This window comes from Fistularia commersonii, chromosome 6 (genome assembly GCF_037954325.1).
Source record: "Fistularia commersonii isolate RoL2024-O1a breed Wild chromosome 6, RoL_Fcom_v1.0, whole genome shotgun sequence".
Lineage (NCBI taxonomy): Eukaryota > Metazoa > Chordata > Actinopteri > Syngnathiformes > Fistulariidae > Fistularia > Fistularia commersonii.
In genome coordinates this window covers 3,706,481-3,722,499 of record NC_141289.1, presented here as the reverse complement: position 1 = coordinate 3,722,499, position 16,019 = coordinate 3,706,481, and the positions used below count along the sequence as shown (strand labels likewise).

Below are 16,019 nucleotides of genomic sequence, written 5' to 3'. Positions count from 1 at the left end.
AGAAATGCTCAGTACGCAAAATACCAGGGAGATGAGCGAGAGAACCGGGTTGCTGATCTTAAAACATGTAAATTGAGGCAAAATGATTTCTTCAAAAACAGTTGCAGCAACCGAAACCAGCAATGCGGTGAGATGATCGCTAAGGCAGGAAAGCCATTCAAAGACAGTGAGTTCATCAAACAGTGCACGTTGCAGGCTGCAAGTGTGTATATCTGATATATATCAGCATGCTGTAAGTATATCTGTCTGGAAAAGAAGGGTCAGTTTAGCGACATCAGCCTCTTGGCCAACACATTGGCAGAGCACATTTCTGAAATTTCAGCTGACATTTACGATCAATTGCTTGAGGAAGCTAATCATTCTCCCTCGTTCTCAGTTGCTCTTGATGAGAGCACAGACGTAACTGTATTTTCTTCTAAATACTTAAAACCTTTTTTTTTGTGGATGTATGTATGTACCTGAATGATGTAATGCAACAGAAGTCACTTTAGTTAAAATTAACAAAATTTTAAAAGGGTAATGGATGTCAAAGTCAACCAGAACACAAATGTTGAGATTCACAGAATACTAAAAAAGTCTTTCAATATAAATGGTTAATATTTGTAAAGTAAATTGCAAAAATTTTGCAAAAAGGATGGAAATGGCTGTAGTGAACACCTTTTTCCAGAAAAAACAGGAACATAGGGTAACTTATAAGAGCGGAGGTAGGAGCACGCAGGTAGACTACATCTTGTATAGACGAGGTAACCTGGAAGAGATCAGTGACTGCAAAGTAGTTGTAGGTGAGAGTGTAGCCAGACAGCATAGGATGGTGGTTTGTAGGATGACTCTGGTGACAAGGAAGATGAAGAGGACAAAATGGTGGAAGCTGTAAAGGGAGGAGTGTTGCATGGTTTTCAGGGAGGAATTGAGAAAGGGTCTGGGTGGTCAGGGTGAGCTTCCAGATGATTGGATAACAACAGCTAGTGTTATCAGGGAGACAGGTAGAAGAGTATCTGGTGTGTCATCTGGAAGGAAAGTAGATAAGGAGACTTGGTGGTGGAATGAGGAAGTGCAGGAGTATATACAGAGAAAGCGGTTAGCGAAAAAGAAGTGGGATACTGAGAGGACTGAAGAGAACAGACAGGAGTTCAGGGAGGTGCGGCGAAAGGTAAAGATAGAGGTAGCAAAGGCAAAACAAAGGGCTTATGATGACTTGTATGCTTGGTTGGATAGTAAGGAGGGTGAGAATGATCTATACAGGTTGGCGAAACAGAGAGATAAAGATGGAAAGGATGTACAACAGGTCCGGGTGATAAAGGACAGAGAGGGAAATGTATTGACAGATGCTAGAAGAGTGATGGGAAGATGGAAAGAGTACTTTGAAGAACTGATGAATGTGGAAAATGAAAGAGAGGCAAGGGTAGAAGAGGTGATTATTGTAGACCACAAAGTAGCAAAAATTAGTAAAAGTGAAGTGAGGAAGGCATTGAAGAGGATGAAGAGTGGAAAAGCAGTTGGTCCTGATGATATACCTGTGGAGGTGTGGAAGTGTCTAGGAGAGGCAGCGGTAGATTTTCTGACTAGATTATTCAACAGGATCTTAGAGAGTGAGAAGATGCCTGAAGAATGGAGACAAAGTGTGATGGTGCCTATTTTTAAGAATAAAGGGGATGTGCAGAATTGTGACAACTACAGAGGGATAAAGTTGATGAGCCATACAATGAAGTTATGGGAAAGAGTAGTGGAAACTAGACTGAGAGCAGAAGTCAGCATTTGTGAACAGCAGTATGGCTTCATGCCTAGGAAGAGTACTACAGATGCAGTATTTGCGTTGAGAATGCTAATAGAAAAGTACAGAGAAGGCCAGAGGGAGTTGCATTGCGTTTTTGTAGACCTAGAAAAAGCATATGACAGGGTGCCAAGAGAGGAGCTCTGGTATTGTATGAGGAAGTCTGGAGTGGCAGAGAAGTATGTTAGACTGGTGCAGGACATGTATGCTAGCTGTGAGACACTGGTACGGTGTGCTGTAGGGGTAACAGAGAAGTTCAAGGTGGAGGTGGGACTCCATCAGGGATCAGCTCTGAGCCCCTTCTTGTTCGCAATGGTGATGGATAGGCTGACAGATGAGGTTAGACAGGAATCCCCATGGACCATGATGCTTGCGGATGACATTGTGATCTGTAGTGAGAGCAGACAACAGGTAGAGGAAAATCTAGAGAGGTGGAGGTATGCTCTGGAAAGGAGAGGAATGAAAGTTAGTCGCGGCAAGACAGAATATATGTGTGTGAACGAGAGGAGCTCGGGTGGAGCGGTGAGGCTACAGGGAATGGAGATCAAGAAGCTGGAGGATTTCAGGTACTTAGGGTCAACAGTCCAGAGCAACGGAGAGTGCGGAAAAGAGGTGAAGAGACGGGTCCAAGCAGGTTGGAATGGGTGGAGAAAAGTGTCAGGGGTACTATGTGATAGAAGACTATCGGCCAGAACAAAAGGAAAGGTGTACAAGACAGTGGTGAGACCAGCGATGATGTTTGGACTAGAAACTGTTCCAATGACCAAAAGACAGCAGGCAGAACTAGAGGTTGCAGAGATGAAGATGTTGAGGTTCTCTTTGGGAGTGACCAGGATGGATAGGATCAGGAATGAGTCTATCAGAGGGACGGCACATGTTCGATGTTTTGGAGAGAAGGTCAGAGAAGCCAGACTGAGATGGTTCGGTCATGTACAGAGAGGAGATAGTGAATATATTGGTAGACGGATGCTGGAATTGGAGCTGCCAGGCAAGAGGTCTCGAGGAAGACCAAAGAGAAGATTTATGGATGTAGTGAGAGAGGATATGAAGGTAGTTGGTGTGAGAGAGGAAGATACAGAGAATAGGGTTAGATGGAGAAAGTTGACTCGCTGTGGCAACCCCTAACGGGAAAAGCCGAAAGAAGATTTGTAAATTGCAGAAGCAATTTTTTTAACCCGATATTCATTTTCCTTCATTTTCTATAAACTAATTTAAAAAAAAAATCAAGTTGTGACTTATAACATAATGGGCAGTGGTGCCGATGCACAGAAATTAAAAAAAAATTCAAAGGATATTGTTTTTTACTTGTGTTTTAAAAGATGAATGTATACTGTATAGATGCACTGGGAGAGATTATTTGCTGATCTGCTGCAAGGATGAAATGTAAGAATTCCCTTTTTTGAAATGAAACACGACATCAGTGCCTCACATGTATTTTCCCAAGAATTTCATTGGAATTTACATCAGCATTTTATAGACGTGAGGGAAATCTTGAGTCCTAACATGTGAAGTGGAAGCTAATGTTTATACAAAATACATGAACATTTCATAAGAAACAATATACAATGTTAAGTCTGAGAGTCCGGTTTCTTGAAGCTGGAAAATGATTAAAAGGAAAAAAAAAAAAAAAGGAGAAAAAAAAAGTCCATGGGCAGGTTCAGCGAGAAAACTGCCTCTTGTCGCTCTTCCCTTTGCTGACATGGCGGAAGATTTTGGATTTGTAGACGTTCTTGGACTTCTGGTACCCGAACCCGCCGCCGCCTCCTCGCTTCTGCAGCTTTGCACCTTTACTGCTGTTGACGTCTTGGAAGGGGGAGGAATGGCATTAAGGAAAATTTTTTTTTGGCTGTCTAGAAGATTCTCATCAAAAACAAACTTCTGTGTAGTGGGAAATCAAAATTCTTGAATCTCAGTTTTCTAGCTTGAGAAACATGATCGTTCTCACACACATTCCTGTCAAACTACAAGTGTACTCACAACATGGGTGGGAAGGAGACCATTTTAACTTACCATCCCTTCAAATCTACCCTTTTGTTCCAAAAAGGGGGATTTTTCCTTGGTTTCATGGTAACCGTGGTTGCCACAGTAACCTGAAAGTTTAAACCCTAGTCCTCTTCAGACAAAGCAAACTTTCAGCTATGCATGTTGTGCCACAACTACTAATCATTTGTGCATCACTATGATAAAAAGCACTATATAAAGATACTCATTATCAAATCTTTAGCACTGCTGCCTCACAAGCAAAAAGGTCCCTGGGTCGAATCTGAGTGAGGGGGCCTTTCAGTTTGGGGGGTTCCATGGGGTTCTCCGATTTCCTCCCAGAGGCCGAAAACATGCAGGAGGTTCACCGGAGACCCTAAACTGGCCCGACGCTTGCATGGTTGTCTGTCGCTGTCTGACTTATGGATGAGAGGGTGAATGGCCGTCTATAGGGATGCTTGAACGAGAGCGAGTGGTTGCACGACACGTGGCTCTGTGATTGACAAGTCCGGGGCGAACCCCGCCTCTCGCCAAATGACAGCTGTGATGGGCTCAGACGGAAAACCTAAAAAACGCAGTCGATTTCACCCGACAAGTTGAGAAGGATACTGAGGTCCACGTAGGGCGGGACCTTGAAGCCGAAAGACAGCGCCACCATGGGCAGGTTGAGCGTGTTGACGCTGTAGATCTGCTTGAGCGAGTGGGAGTCGTACGCTCGCACGTATGACTTGTAGGCCTCTTGGGCCGACTTGTGGAGGAAGTAGTTCTTCTCGATCAGCTTCTCCATCTGGGGGACACAGAAGAGTGCTCCGATTTAGAGAGGGGGACGGCGGCAGGGCTGGCAAATCCGTTGCTCGGGTGTCCTTACCGGGGACTGGATGTCAGAGATTTTAGCCCAGGAGAATTCAAACTCGCTCAACGGGACCTGGAAATACAAGGTACAAATTGTTGTTTTTTTTTCATATTATTTACTGCAAACAAAACAAAAAACCCAACTCAAATTAATTGCTGTTTTTTTTTTCCCAACAGGAAAAATAAAGCCAGTAAAACAATGCCTAAAACACAGAAAATGACCTCATATCAGATTATTTCAATTATAAATTAACCATAATTTATAATAAAATAATCCGGTGTAAATGACTATCAGCTCGGTCACTGAAGTTCACCAAGGCTATTTTACTTCCGTGGCTAACAAATTAATGAAAAAAAAAAAAAAAGTCACTCAGTTTCTGCACTACAATAAATAAACGACAAAACGAGTGACATTTGTGTGCGAGCCGCGATGTGCAACCTCTGCGGCGTTCACTTTGTTACCTTGGCTTGCTTGAGGAAGCGCAGGAAGCCCAGCTCTTCCGGACGCAGGATCAGCAGCGCGTGTCCTCGGCCATTGACGCCCCGGGCTGTCCTGCCCACCCTGTGGATATACTCCTGCAGGGGGGGGGGGGGGGGGGGGGGTAAATACATATTCAAATGAAACCTCTTCTTAAGCTACACTGTTACAGGCTCAGCATCTTTCTAGGGAAACCACCAGAGAAGCAAGCAACTCAAACATTCAGACAACACGCAGGTAGGCGCGGCAGAGACTCGGCTACAACGGAAAAAGGGACCTTGGGATCATCGGGCGGGTCGTACTGGACGATCCAGTCCACCTCGGGAATGTCCAACCCTCGCGCCGCCACATCGGTGCACAGCAGGATGCCTGAGTCGGCATTGCAGAACTGGAAGAAGGTGGTGGTGCGCTTGGTTTGCTTCTGCTTGCCCTGTCGGGAGGACAAACGGACGCAGGTTACGACAGAGACGAGAGGAAGGGCGGCGGCAGACACGTCAGGCGTGGGGGTCTCACGTGGATGGCCATGACCGGGAGGTCGATGTAATTCAGCAGCTCGTAGTGGTACTTGACGGACATGCAGGAGGAGAAGAAGACCATCAGCTTCTTCTTACGGTTCTTCTTCAGGAAGGTGAAGAGCAGCAGGAAGCGCTTCTCTGATGGACACACCACGTAGCCCTGCAGGCGAGAGGTCAATCGTCACACACACACAGCCCTCGGGGCCACCCGACCCGCCAGTGGCAGCCGGCAGTACCTGCTCCAGGCCTTCCACGGTGGCTGTTTCCTTGTTGTCATCCACACCGACATACAGCGGCTCCTTCTTCAGGGAGATGCGGGCCAAATCCTCCACTTTGCGGGTCTGAGTTGCCGAGAACAGCATGGTCTGCCTCTTCTCTGCGGAAAGGCAGGACGGAGTGGCTCTGACCGGGTTGCATTTACGCTACAATATTACACGCTAACACGCAAAAAACTGCAACTTTAACCCGGGATGGCAGAACGAGGGTGTGACTCCCTTGCTGGAGGGCGTGACCGTAAACGCATCGCTTACTGGGCAGGAGTTTGATGATCTGCTTCAGCTCCTCCTCGAAGCCCACCTCCAGGATCCGATCAGCCTCATCAATGATCAGACACTGCAGGTTCTTGTACATGAAGCCGGGTGTGTTCTGTAGACATGCACATGATTTTTTTTTTTTTTTGAAATTCACAAATGAAAAAAGCTGCAAGTCATCGAGCATTCTTTTACTTCTCTACAAGATTATAGTGAAAGTGCATACGGTTAGCTTACGAACGCCCTTCATCATGACCAACTCAGCCTAAGAACAGAGTTTTCGATCAAATTTTTGAATCGAGCCGCGAACGAGCCTTGATGCACGAACTCACAGGCTCTCTGCGCGGTTCACATCGCTCATCGGAGTGTTAGCCCTCATCATGACCCCCCAAAAATTATAAGTGCTAGCAATAGGAGTATTAAGAAAGAGTCAAGAATCCCAGCCAATCTGGAGAAGGAAATAATAGCTAAATGTGAAGGTGATGTTCGCATTAGAGATCTCACTATGCACCAAGTCAACCATCTGTACACTCCTGAAGGACACAAATGTGTTAAAGATGGTTGAAGTGGCAAAGGGGCGACTACATGAGCAAATGTCACAAGTCTTAGAAGTAGCAGCTATGTGATTTGAAGTTCGGATTAATGAAAGAGAGCGTTAGTGGGGGTCTCATGCAAGAAGTGCTGGCAAAAAGAGAAAGAACACCAGTGGGTTATCTTTAATTCCTTTTTATATTTTGCCACGAATAAACCCATAAGAGGTTATAAAATAGTGCAGTATATTTTGGGGGCTGGCAAATTGAGCAATGGGAAAAATGTATTCGGTTCACAAATGTTTCCGATTGAGCACAGAGTCAAAGAACGAATCAAATTCATAATCTGAGGTTCTACTGGATCTGATTATTCGGCTGGGGACACGCTCACCTGCAGGTGGTCCAGCAGGCGGCCTGGTGTCGCCACCAGGATGTTCACCCCGTTGGCCAGCTTTTGGGCCTCGGCCGAACGGTTGCTGCCCCCCATGATCAGGCCATAGGTGTGCACGTGATGGGTCATTAGCTCCTTCAGAACGCCATACGTCTGCATGGCGAGCTCACGCGTCGGGGACAGAATCACCACCCCTGTGCCTGGAGGAAGGGCGGGAGGAGCATTAGAGGCTCGCAGCTTTGCTTCTGCAGCAGTGAAGGTGTGGGCGGCGTTAAAATGAACAGTTACCATTCCTGGGCATGAACCTCAGCTTGTAGATGAGCTCGATCGACGGGATGAGGAAGGCCAGGGTTTTACCACTTCCTGTCTTGGCGGCGGCCAGGACGTCCCTGCCAATCACGCACGCAAAAATGAAGAACGGGGCATAAAAATCCACAAAAACCCTCAATGCCTGCAGGGAAGCAGTCTCTCATCTGGGGCGAAGAACTGTTACTCACCTTCCCTCCAGCAGGGGCCGGATGCTCTTGTGTTGGATCTCTGTCATGTGTTCGAATCCCATCTCCTTCACGCCTTTCAGGGTGTTTTCACTCACCAGGCTGGCGAGGGACTCAAAGGAGGTGTCTTCGAAAGCTCCTGACACACGATAGGACAAACCGGCATTTCAGATGCACATCTGGCTTGACATTCATTGCTTTATAAACAAAAAAATTTCTTCATGGGAATAAGTGTCTGTTTTTCCAGTCCGGATAACGTGTCCTTGCGGTTTGCCCCGTCAGATGAGTTAAGCAACACAAGCGACCTGTGTCTGTAAATGTCTTGGTGTAGACTTTGGGGCACTTAAAAAAAAAAAAAAATCAACCCATATGGAAGGGAAAAAATAAAATAAAATTTGACAACAGGCAGAGAGTGGGATGCCTGTGCTTTACTGGGAGTAATTTAAATGACAGCACTTGGACTTTTTTCATCCTGTAATTGTTATTTTGATTAATTGCCCCTAAGGGACAAAAAGTTTTTATGTTTATGAAAAAAAGCTTATTTTCATATGTTCTCGATCAAGAGCAGATATGAGTCGTTCTCTACCTGTCAGACCAGACGGAAGTTCAGGCTGATCTTCCTCCTCTTCGTCCTCTTCAGTTCCATCCTTCTCCTCCTCTTCCTCCTCCTCATCTACCTCTGCAGCTTCTTCTGCCGGTGCTTCGTCAGAAACCTGTTCTGTGTGATCTTCCATTTCCTCCTCTTCTTCACCGCCTTGCTCTGTTTTAGTTTTTTTCTCAGCTGGAATGGGAACGGGTATATTTAATTTATCTCTCTTGGTTTAAATTTAAAAAAAAGTTTATTTATAAGTTTGGAGATTAATCTGAGGCAGCTGTTACCTGGTGGCTCTGCATCATCAGCGACCTTCTTCCTCTTCTTCTTCGGCAGCTTCTGAGAGTTCTCTGTGACACACTGGACGTTTACAGGAGCAACTTTCTTCTTCTTTTGTTTATTCACAGGCTTAGATTGTGTCTCAGTGACAGGCGCAGGTTCCTCCAGCAGCTCGTCGGCATCCACTGGACACAACACGGACGTTAATGACGAATAAGGTCGGATGATTGACATTTAACTAAAACTGAACATGATGAAATAAGTCACAATCCAGACCATCCTCAGTAAAGTCAAAACGTTTAAACGGGGATTTCACAAAACGGATAGCTGTAAGCCAACGCAGATGATGCCATGTGTAACATCACGCTAACTGAATTTAGACGATATTGTCGCGATTTTATTGGTAACACAGCACGTTAGAAATGAAACGATGGATTGGAAGTACAGACCGATAAAACATCTGAGTTCTGTTTTTTTAATTTAAACCGGCGAGGAAGGAACCTATCGCGCTAAGCTAAAAAGGCTAATAGACGGTATGGAGGGTTTCTGAAAAAGATACAAACAAAAATAGCTCGTATTTGAGAAAACACACCCGTTTCTTCGTCCTCCTCTTGCTTCCTCACGAGTTTTCGCTCTTTGTTTTTCGCGTTTCTCTTCTGGATTTTCTTCCGAAGAAGCTTCATCTGTAGGTCCGCCATGTTCGCAGGGATGGACGCACACGTGCGCGTGTGTGTGATATTCAGGACCTTTCCGGAAATACTATTGAGCTGCCTGAGCGAAATGTATAAGACCCAGCGTACTGAACAAGAAAACCCGTTTCGAATAAGAGTTGACTCGTATTCAAGAAAAAACTGAGTCCGGTTGCCAAAATAATATGTGTCAATAATTAACCATAACCTGGATGACAAAAAAAATCACAGTTTTAGGACCCGGAGATTTACAATCAGGCACAATGAAGGGCAGCTAGTCTCATTGAGTCCTTCACAGGCCGTTCCCTAGACCACATGCGGGGATTTAAACGCCAACCGTCTTCTTCTTCTTCTTCTTTCGGCTTTTCCCGTTAGGGGTCGCCACAGCGAGTCAACTTTCTCCATCTAACCCTATTCTCTGTATCTTCCTCTCTCACACCAGCTACCTTCATATCCTCTCTCACGACGTCCATAAATCTTCTCTTTGGTCTTCCTCGAGACCTCTTGCCTGGCAGCTCCAATTCCAGCATCCGTCTACCAATATATTCACTATCTCCTCTCTGTACATGACCGAACCATCTCAGTCTGGCTTCTCTGACCTTCTCTCCAAAACATCGAACATGTGCCGTCCCTCTGATAGACTCATTCCTGATCCTATCCATCCTGGTCTAATTTATAATTTATAAACAGATTGGACACACAAATCAGTGAATGCGGTAAAAACAAATGTCAGTGTGTAAAAACGTTATTGATGAAGTACTGCGCGCAGTTTTTATTTCGGGCCTGTAGTGTGAATAAGCTTATACATTGTGTTTTACTTGTATGTTTTATCATTAGAGAGCAAACCTGCAGCAATCTACTCAGCATCGTGATAATCAACGCAGGGCTTCAGAATCATCAGAGCAGCTGCCAACAAGGTTGCAAATGTACTTTTATTTTTTTAGTTTGGGACTTTCGTCTATTTAAGGAAATCAGGAGCTGGTCAGTGCAAAAATTCAGTAGTGGTTTATTGACAATTCCGCCCAAAATAAAACAAAAAAAAGCCATGTTCTGTCTTCCAAGACATGTTGAAATTCTCTTTGCTGTTACTCTGCTAATTTGGATGAAAGGATTTGAAGAGCGAACTCGGATATAAAAGAGAAAGACCGAGATAACAATGCTAGTTTCCAGCTTTTTTTTTTAATAAAACACGTCTTAAACACACACAAGGACGTGAATCTGATACTCCATTGCTTTTTAACTTCTCTCTGTTTCAAGATATTGAAATTGTATTGTCATCATATAAAAAAACAAAAAAAAAAAAAAACTGTCCTCAGATTTAATTGTGTCTCTATTTATATTCATTGATACTGTAATTGTTATGCTGCTGTGACAAAAGAATTTCCCCTATGGGGATCAATAAAGTATACCTTATGCCAGATTAATTCATAATAGATGGAATTGATAGTAACACACATCATTAATGTATAATGGAAACATTTCATGATTTTGAGAGGAATAATAATCATGGCATCATTATTGGCTTTATCACCCCAACTTCAACTTCGAGATGAAAATTCACTGAAAACCTGCAAGGCTTCCTTTACATTAAAATGTATTATGGTCATGTTTCTAACAAATATGACTTGAAAAACTATGATAGTTCAAATTTACACTCTTACAAAAATAAATAAAGTGATCATTTAAAAAAAGGATTAAAGTCCTTGCTGTTTCTAAACAACCAAAACTCACATGTCAGCATAAAGCTGCCAAAATACTGTAAGAATAAAAAGGAATAAACAGGAACAAAAGCAAACACAGCAGCTCTGTTTCTTGTTAATAAACTTTTATGTAGCTATCTTTTATGTCCAGCACTTTCCATTTATTTTCTTGTCATTTTTTACCAGTTTACAGTATATTCCCACAAAAAGAGTGAGCAAATTACCATCCAACACAAAAACATATATAAAGGTCAGACCTGAAGTTACGAAAAACCTATGTGAGATTATAGAGCAAGCAAAATTTGCAATATCTCTGGGTATCGGAAGTATCTGCAGGAAATAACTCTGAATTATAGGAAACTTGGGGGGGAAGAGGGGAGCAGGAAAATATCTAAAAGTTTGTAAACAAACTACTTGGAAAAATAATTAAAAAAAAAAAAAAAAAAAAAAAAAAGATACAATCATGAGAAATCATCTTATCCGAATAACCGTCTCTCTCTGTTGGTGGAGCTTCGGACTGTGGATTAAAAACTTGAACATTGGCGAGGGGAAGGAAGAGCAGCGACCCGCCAGAGATGTCAATCGAAAACGCCGGTCTCATCTTCGATCTTAATCCCATGCGCCTCCGTCTCCGTGTCCATGTCCAAAGGCGGAATCAGGGCGTCAACAACCCCGTCCGCCGCGGCGCTCTGCTGGACAGGCTGCATTACAACACCCCTGGATGTCCTCCTGGTGTGCCTGGACTCGTCCCATTTCTCCCGCGGTGTCGCCTCGCAGCCTTGCGCGTTCCTCTTCAGGAGCCATTGCCTCCAGGAACATTCGCTCTGGGGTCGGGGAGGGCGTCTACGCATGTCCTCCTGCACGGCTCTAAACACCAAATCTGTGATGTCCCTGCGGAGCTTCATGAGCACCTGGGGGTCCCTGATCTGCCCCATGTCCGCCAGCATCACCTCGGAGAACTGCTTCAATATGTGCTGCGTGTGGTCGGCGGCGTCCAGCGGGTCGTCGTGGTGACGTTCCCAGCAAAGGGTCATGACGTCCGGGACCTGCGGCTGGGGGCCGGGGCAGCGCGGGGGAGCCGGGCTGGAGGTGGAGGCCACCGGGGGATGCTCCTCATCCGGGTCTTGCCTGGTGAGGTTTGGACCAAGAGGGCTCATCTCCGCAGCGGCACTGGACTCCATACCGTCTCCATCCTCGTTCTGCATCTCAAACTGGTCCCCCTTTAACAGACCAAGGGAGGATACAAATCAGTCACAGAAAAAGCACAAAACCGTGAGGCTGTTTTGGAAAAAAAAAAAAAAAAAAAAAAAAAAAAATCGAGTTAAATATCTGGAATTAATTAAATTAGAATAAGGTTAAATGTAATTGCATTTAAAAATAAATATTTTTTTCTTAATTTGTGAAGCAATCCTGTTATTAATTTTATGACTATAAATCCTGAATATTATAAACATAACATTCAATATCATATAAATAATACTACAGCATTAGTATTGGTCAATAATTAATATTTCTATTCCAATATTAATATTAAGATATTGAAGCTGTTATTGAACATCATATATATGTATATAAACACACACACACGTCTTTACAATATTCAATATTATTAATATAATATTGAAATTAAAAATGTCAAAGCACTTATTGTATTACATTAGCAAAAAAGATGTGACTGTATGTGTGACTGCTATTATTAATATAAGATTATTTGAGCCTAACCTTCATACCGCCCATGTCTCTATCATAATCTTGCTTTCCTTTTCTGACCTCTTTTTCCGATCGGTCGAGACAGAAGGCCGCCTGCACTGAGTTTCCGCCTCACTGAAAAGGCAGATTTTCCTCGATGATGGGAGAATGTTGGTTTTCTTACAGTCATTTTAAAGAATGTCATCCAGACCTTCTCTACAATGCGTGGAGTGACAAGTGCCATATTGTGATTTGGCACTATATAATTCAGATCTGATTGGACTTGTGGCACATACATAAATGTGACTTCATTTGTAGCAAATGATGGAACGAACTGAATTTATTTTCAGTTTTTTACCACACATGTCAAGCACATGTATCGTCATGTCTATGAAGAAGTGCTCAAGAAAAGGTTCATCTTTCGAAAGCACTTTTTATTTTCTCAAATGAACTTAGGTGTTAAATCAATGTTTCCACACACTGAAATGCAATTTAAATTTCAAGTGCATGCAATTGAAGTAGTATTTCAAAATTTGACATAAACTTAGCTTGAGCTGATATAAGCGTGGAAAATTCACAATGTTAACAGCACAAAAGACAGTGAGAGAACATCAACCTACACTTGAACATTTGATTCAAATCTACGACACAGACCAATGGATGAGCGCAGCAATAATTTTCAAAATTATAAATATGTTAAGTATTTAAATATTTTTAGATATTATACATATTATTTTATATATTTTCAGGTTGACATGCATAATAAAGAAAGGATCCCAAACAGACTCACAGTGGCCCAGTGATCTCCAGTCTTCACCAGAACCTGTTTTACTTCCCCATCCCCATCATACAGGTGCTGGATTTTTTGGGACATGTTCCTTCTGGACGTCAGCTGATAATTGTCATCGACCGAAGCCATCTGCAGCGCCTCCTGCAGGCCTCTGTCTTCAACCATGGAAAGCGGTCTACAGTCCACGGCGATCCACCTGGACGTGGCCTTCGACACCTTGTTTCTGAATTTGAAGCCCGACATGTGGGGCAACGTCGACTGGCCGCACCGCTTGCTAGCACCGGCGCCGCGGCTAGCTGAATGGACGCTACCGAGCTGTACGCTAGCATGTTTTGCGTTGAGGTGGTAACGGAGAGTGGAGGTGCTTTTGTGATACGCGAACTCTTTCCCGCACAGTGTGCAAATAACGACGCGTTTGTTTACACTTCCGTTGGGGAGTATCTTGAATTTAAATTTCCCGTCGACGAGCGTGATTTCGTCCGTCTTGTCCATCATGCTAATCGACCCCGTGCGTCGGTTAAATATGTCCGCCGGCAAGTCGCACGCTGACAAACGTTCCGCGATGCAAATTGAGATCGCGATTAAAATGTGTCACTTTTTTGAACCCTTCTTTCCTGTCATTAAATAGCTCTATTAATGTATTCCAATTAATGTACCGAAGTCACAGCCCTTGTTTTAAATCGTAAGTTAGACAAACTAAAACGTTTGTGTCAGGACAACAGAAAATTACTTCCGTGCGAGTCCTGGACGAATCGTTCAAAACTCCGGTCATTTTACTGAGTCATGGGTCAGTAACCGACTCCTGACTCATGAGTCAGTAATCCATTATCTACCACTTATCCTGCAGTTAGGGATCATGGGGATGCTGAAGTCTATCTCAGCTTTCATTGTGCAATACGTGGATGGTTATCTTATGAAGGCGATGATGAAAGTTAAAAGAAATAATTGTATAAAAGGTAAGAAGTTGTACTATGGAAACAATATTATGCATCTGTTAGCAATCATGTTCAGTTTATCCACCCTTTTTGGAGTCCTTAGAGGGGCTCCTAGAGAGCGCATCTACCGGGGACTCCTTTGTTTTACTGGGGGACTTCAACGCCTACATGGACAACGACAATGTGACTTGGAGGGGCGTGATTGTGAGGAATGGTTCCCCCCCAACCTGAACACAAGCAGTGTTTTGTAATTGGACTTCTATGCTCATTACGGATTGTCCATAACAATCATAGTGTTCAGGCATAAAGCTGTTCACATGTTCACCTGGCACCAACGCACCTTAGGCCACGGTTCTTTGATCGACCTTGTGGTAGATTCATCGGACTTGCGGGTGCATGTCCTGGACACTCAGGGGAAGAGGCGGGCGGAGCTCTCCGCCGATCACCACCTAGTGGTGAGCTGGCTGTGATGGTGGGGAAAGATGCTAGTCAGACCTGGCAGACCCAAATGTAATGTGAGGGAAGGAATTTCAGCTCCCACCTCTAGCAGAACCACAGCCATGCCCCGAAAGAAGTGGGGGACTTTGAGTTTGAATGGGGCATGTTCCGTGCTTCCATTGTCAAGGTGGCAGACCGGAGCGGCGGTCATAAGGCGATCAGCGCCTATCGAGGTCGCAGCCCTCGAACCCACTGGTGGACCCCAGTGGTGAGGGATGCTGTCAAACTGAAGCAGGAGTCCTATCGGGTCTTTCTGGCCTGTGGGGCTCTGCAGGCAGCTGACAGGTGCCAGCGGGCCAAGTGGCATGCAGCTGTGGTGGTTGCCGAGGCCAAAACTCGGGCATGGGAGGAGTTCAGGGAGAATGACTTCTGGTTGGCATTGAGGAGATTCTGGTCCACCATCTGGAAGCTCAGGAGGGGTAAGCAGTGCTCCGTCAACACTGTGTACAGTGGACCAGCTCTACACCCTTGGCAGGATCCTCAAGAGGCCAAGGGAGTTTGCCCAACCAGTCTACATGTGTTTTGTGAGAAGGCATTCAACTGTATTCTGCGTTCAATCCTGTGGGGGGTGCTCTGGGAGTATGGGGTACCAACCCGTTATACAGGGTGTTGAGTCCCTGTATGATTGGTGTCGGAGCTTTGCCGCATTGCCGGTTGTAAGTCAGACCTGTTGCCAGTGGGAGTTGGACTCTGCCGGGGCTGTCCTTTGTCACAGATTCTGTTGATAACTTATATGGACAGAATTTCGAGGGCTACCAGTTTGGTGGCCGCAGGATTGAGTCTCTGCTTTTTGCAGATGATGTAGTTCTGTTGTGTTCTGATCACTACGCCATGATCTTCAGCTCTGACTGATGAGGATCAGCACCTCCAAATCCGAGACCATGGTGCTCAACCGGAAATGGGTGGAATGCCCACTCCGGGTCGGGTAAGAGGTCCTGCCCCAAGTGGAGTAGTTCAAGTATCTCAGGGTCTTGTTCACAAGTGAGGGAAGGATAAAGCGGGAGATACAGAGGTGGATTGGCGCGGCGTCTGCAATGATGTGAACTCTGTTCTGGTCTGTTGTGGTGAAGAGGGAACTGAGCCAGAAGGTGAAGCTCTCAATTTACCAGTCGATCCATGTTCCTACACTCATCTATGGTCGCGAACTGTGGGTACTGACCGAAAGGACAAGATCGTGAATACAAGCAGACGAAATTAGTTTTTTCCGTAGGGTGGCCGGACTCTCCCTTAGAGATAGGATGAGAAGTTTGGTCATCCGGGAAGCGCTCGGAGTAGAGTTGCTGGTCCTCCGCATAGAGAGGAGTCA

The 16,019-nt window shown here is 44.7% G+C and overlaps 2 protein-coding genes across 2 annotated transcripts; both read right to left on the bottom strand.

Moving 5' to 3' along the window:
• Positions 1-3,201: 3,201 nt before the first annotated feature.
• Positions 3,202-9,138, bottom strand: ddx18 (DEAD (Asp-Glu-Ala-Asp) box polypeptide 18). Its single transcript, XM_086147765.1, has 14 exons — positions 9,005-9,138; positions 8,421-8,597; positions 8,128-8,322; positions 7,545-7,680; positions 7,336-7,436; positions 7,048-7,247; positions 6,127-6,241; positions 5,833-5,972; positions 5,595-5,756; positions 5,359-5,511; positions 5,066-5,179; positions 4,620-4,676; positions 4,361-4,538; positions 3,202-3,574 (listed from the first exon to the last, which is right to left on the bottom strand). The coding sequence occupies exons 1-14, from the start codon at positions 9,108-9,110 to the stop codon at positions 3,429-3,431; spliced, it is 1,980 nt and encodes a 659-aa protein (XP_086003891.1). The 5' UTR covers positions 9,111-9,138; the 3' UTR covers positions 3,202-3,428.
• Positions 9,139-10,017: 879 nt separating this feature from the next.
• LOC147233183 (uncharacterized) lies at positions 10,018-13,900 on the bottom strand. The gene is made up of 2 exons (XM_086147445.1): positions 13,281-13,900; positions 10,018-12,021 (listed from the first exon to the last, which is right to left on the bottom strand). Exons 1-2 carry the CDS (start codon positions 13,773-13,775, stop codon positions 11,380-11,382), a joined length of 1,137 nt encoding a protein of 378 aa, XP_086003571.1. The 5' UTR covers positions 13,776-13,900; the 3' UTR covers positions 10,018-11,379.
• Between the last annotated feature and the right edge of the window lie 2,119 nt (positions 13,901-16,019).

What these genes read in the sequence shown, in the direction of transcription:
- ddx18 (XM_086147765.1), bottom strand. Translation starts at nt 9,110, where the DNA reads ATGGCGGACCTACAGATGAAGCTTCTTCGGAAGAAAATCCAGAAGAGA. An exon ending in AGAGGAGGACGAAGAAACGG is followed by an intron (nt 8,598 to 9,004) that starts GTGTGTTTTCTC and finishes TGTTGTGTCCAG; the next exon opens with TGGATGCCGACGAGCTGCTG. An exon ending in GCTTCCTCAAGCAAGCCAAG is followed by an intron (nt 4,677 to 5,065) that starts GTAACAAAGTGA and finishes TTGTATTTCCAG; the next exon opens with GTCCCGTTGAGCGAGTTTGA.
- LOC147233183 (XM_086147445.1), bottom strand. Translation starts at nt 13,775, where the DNA reads ATGATGGACAAGACGGACGAAATCACGCTCGTCGACGGGAAATTTAAA. An exon ending in CTGGAGATCACTGGGCCACT is followed by an intron (nt 12,022 to 13,280) that starts GTGAGTCTGTTT and finishes GGTCTGTTAAAG; the next exon opens with GGGGACCAGTTTGAGATGCA.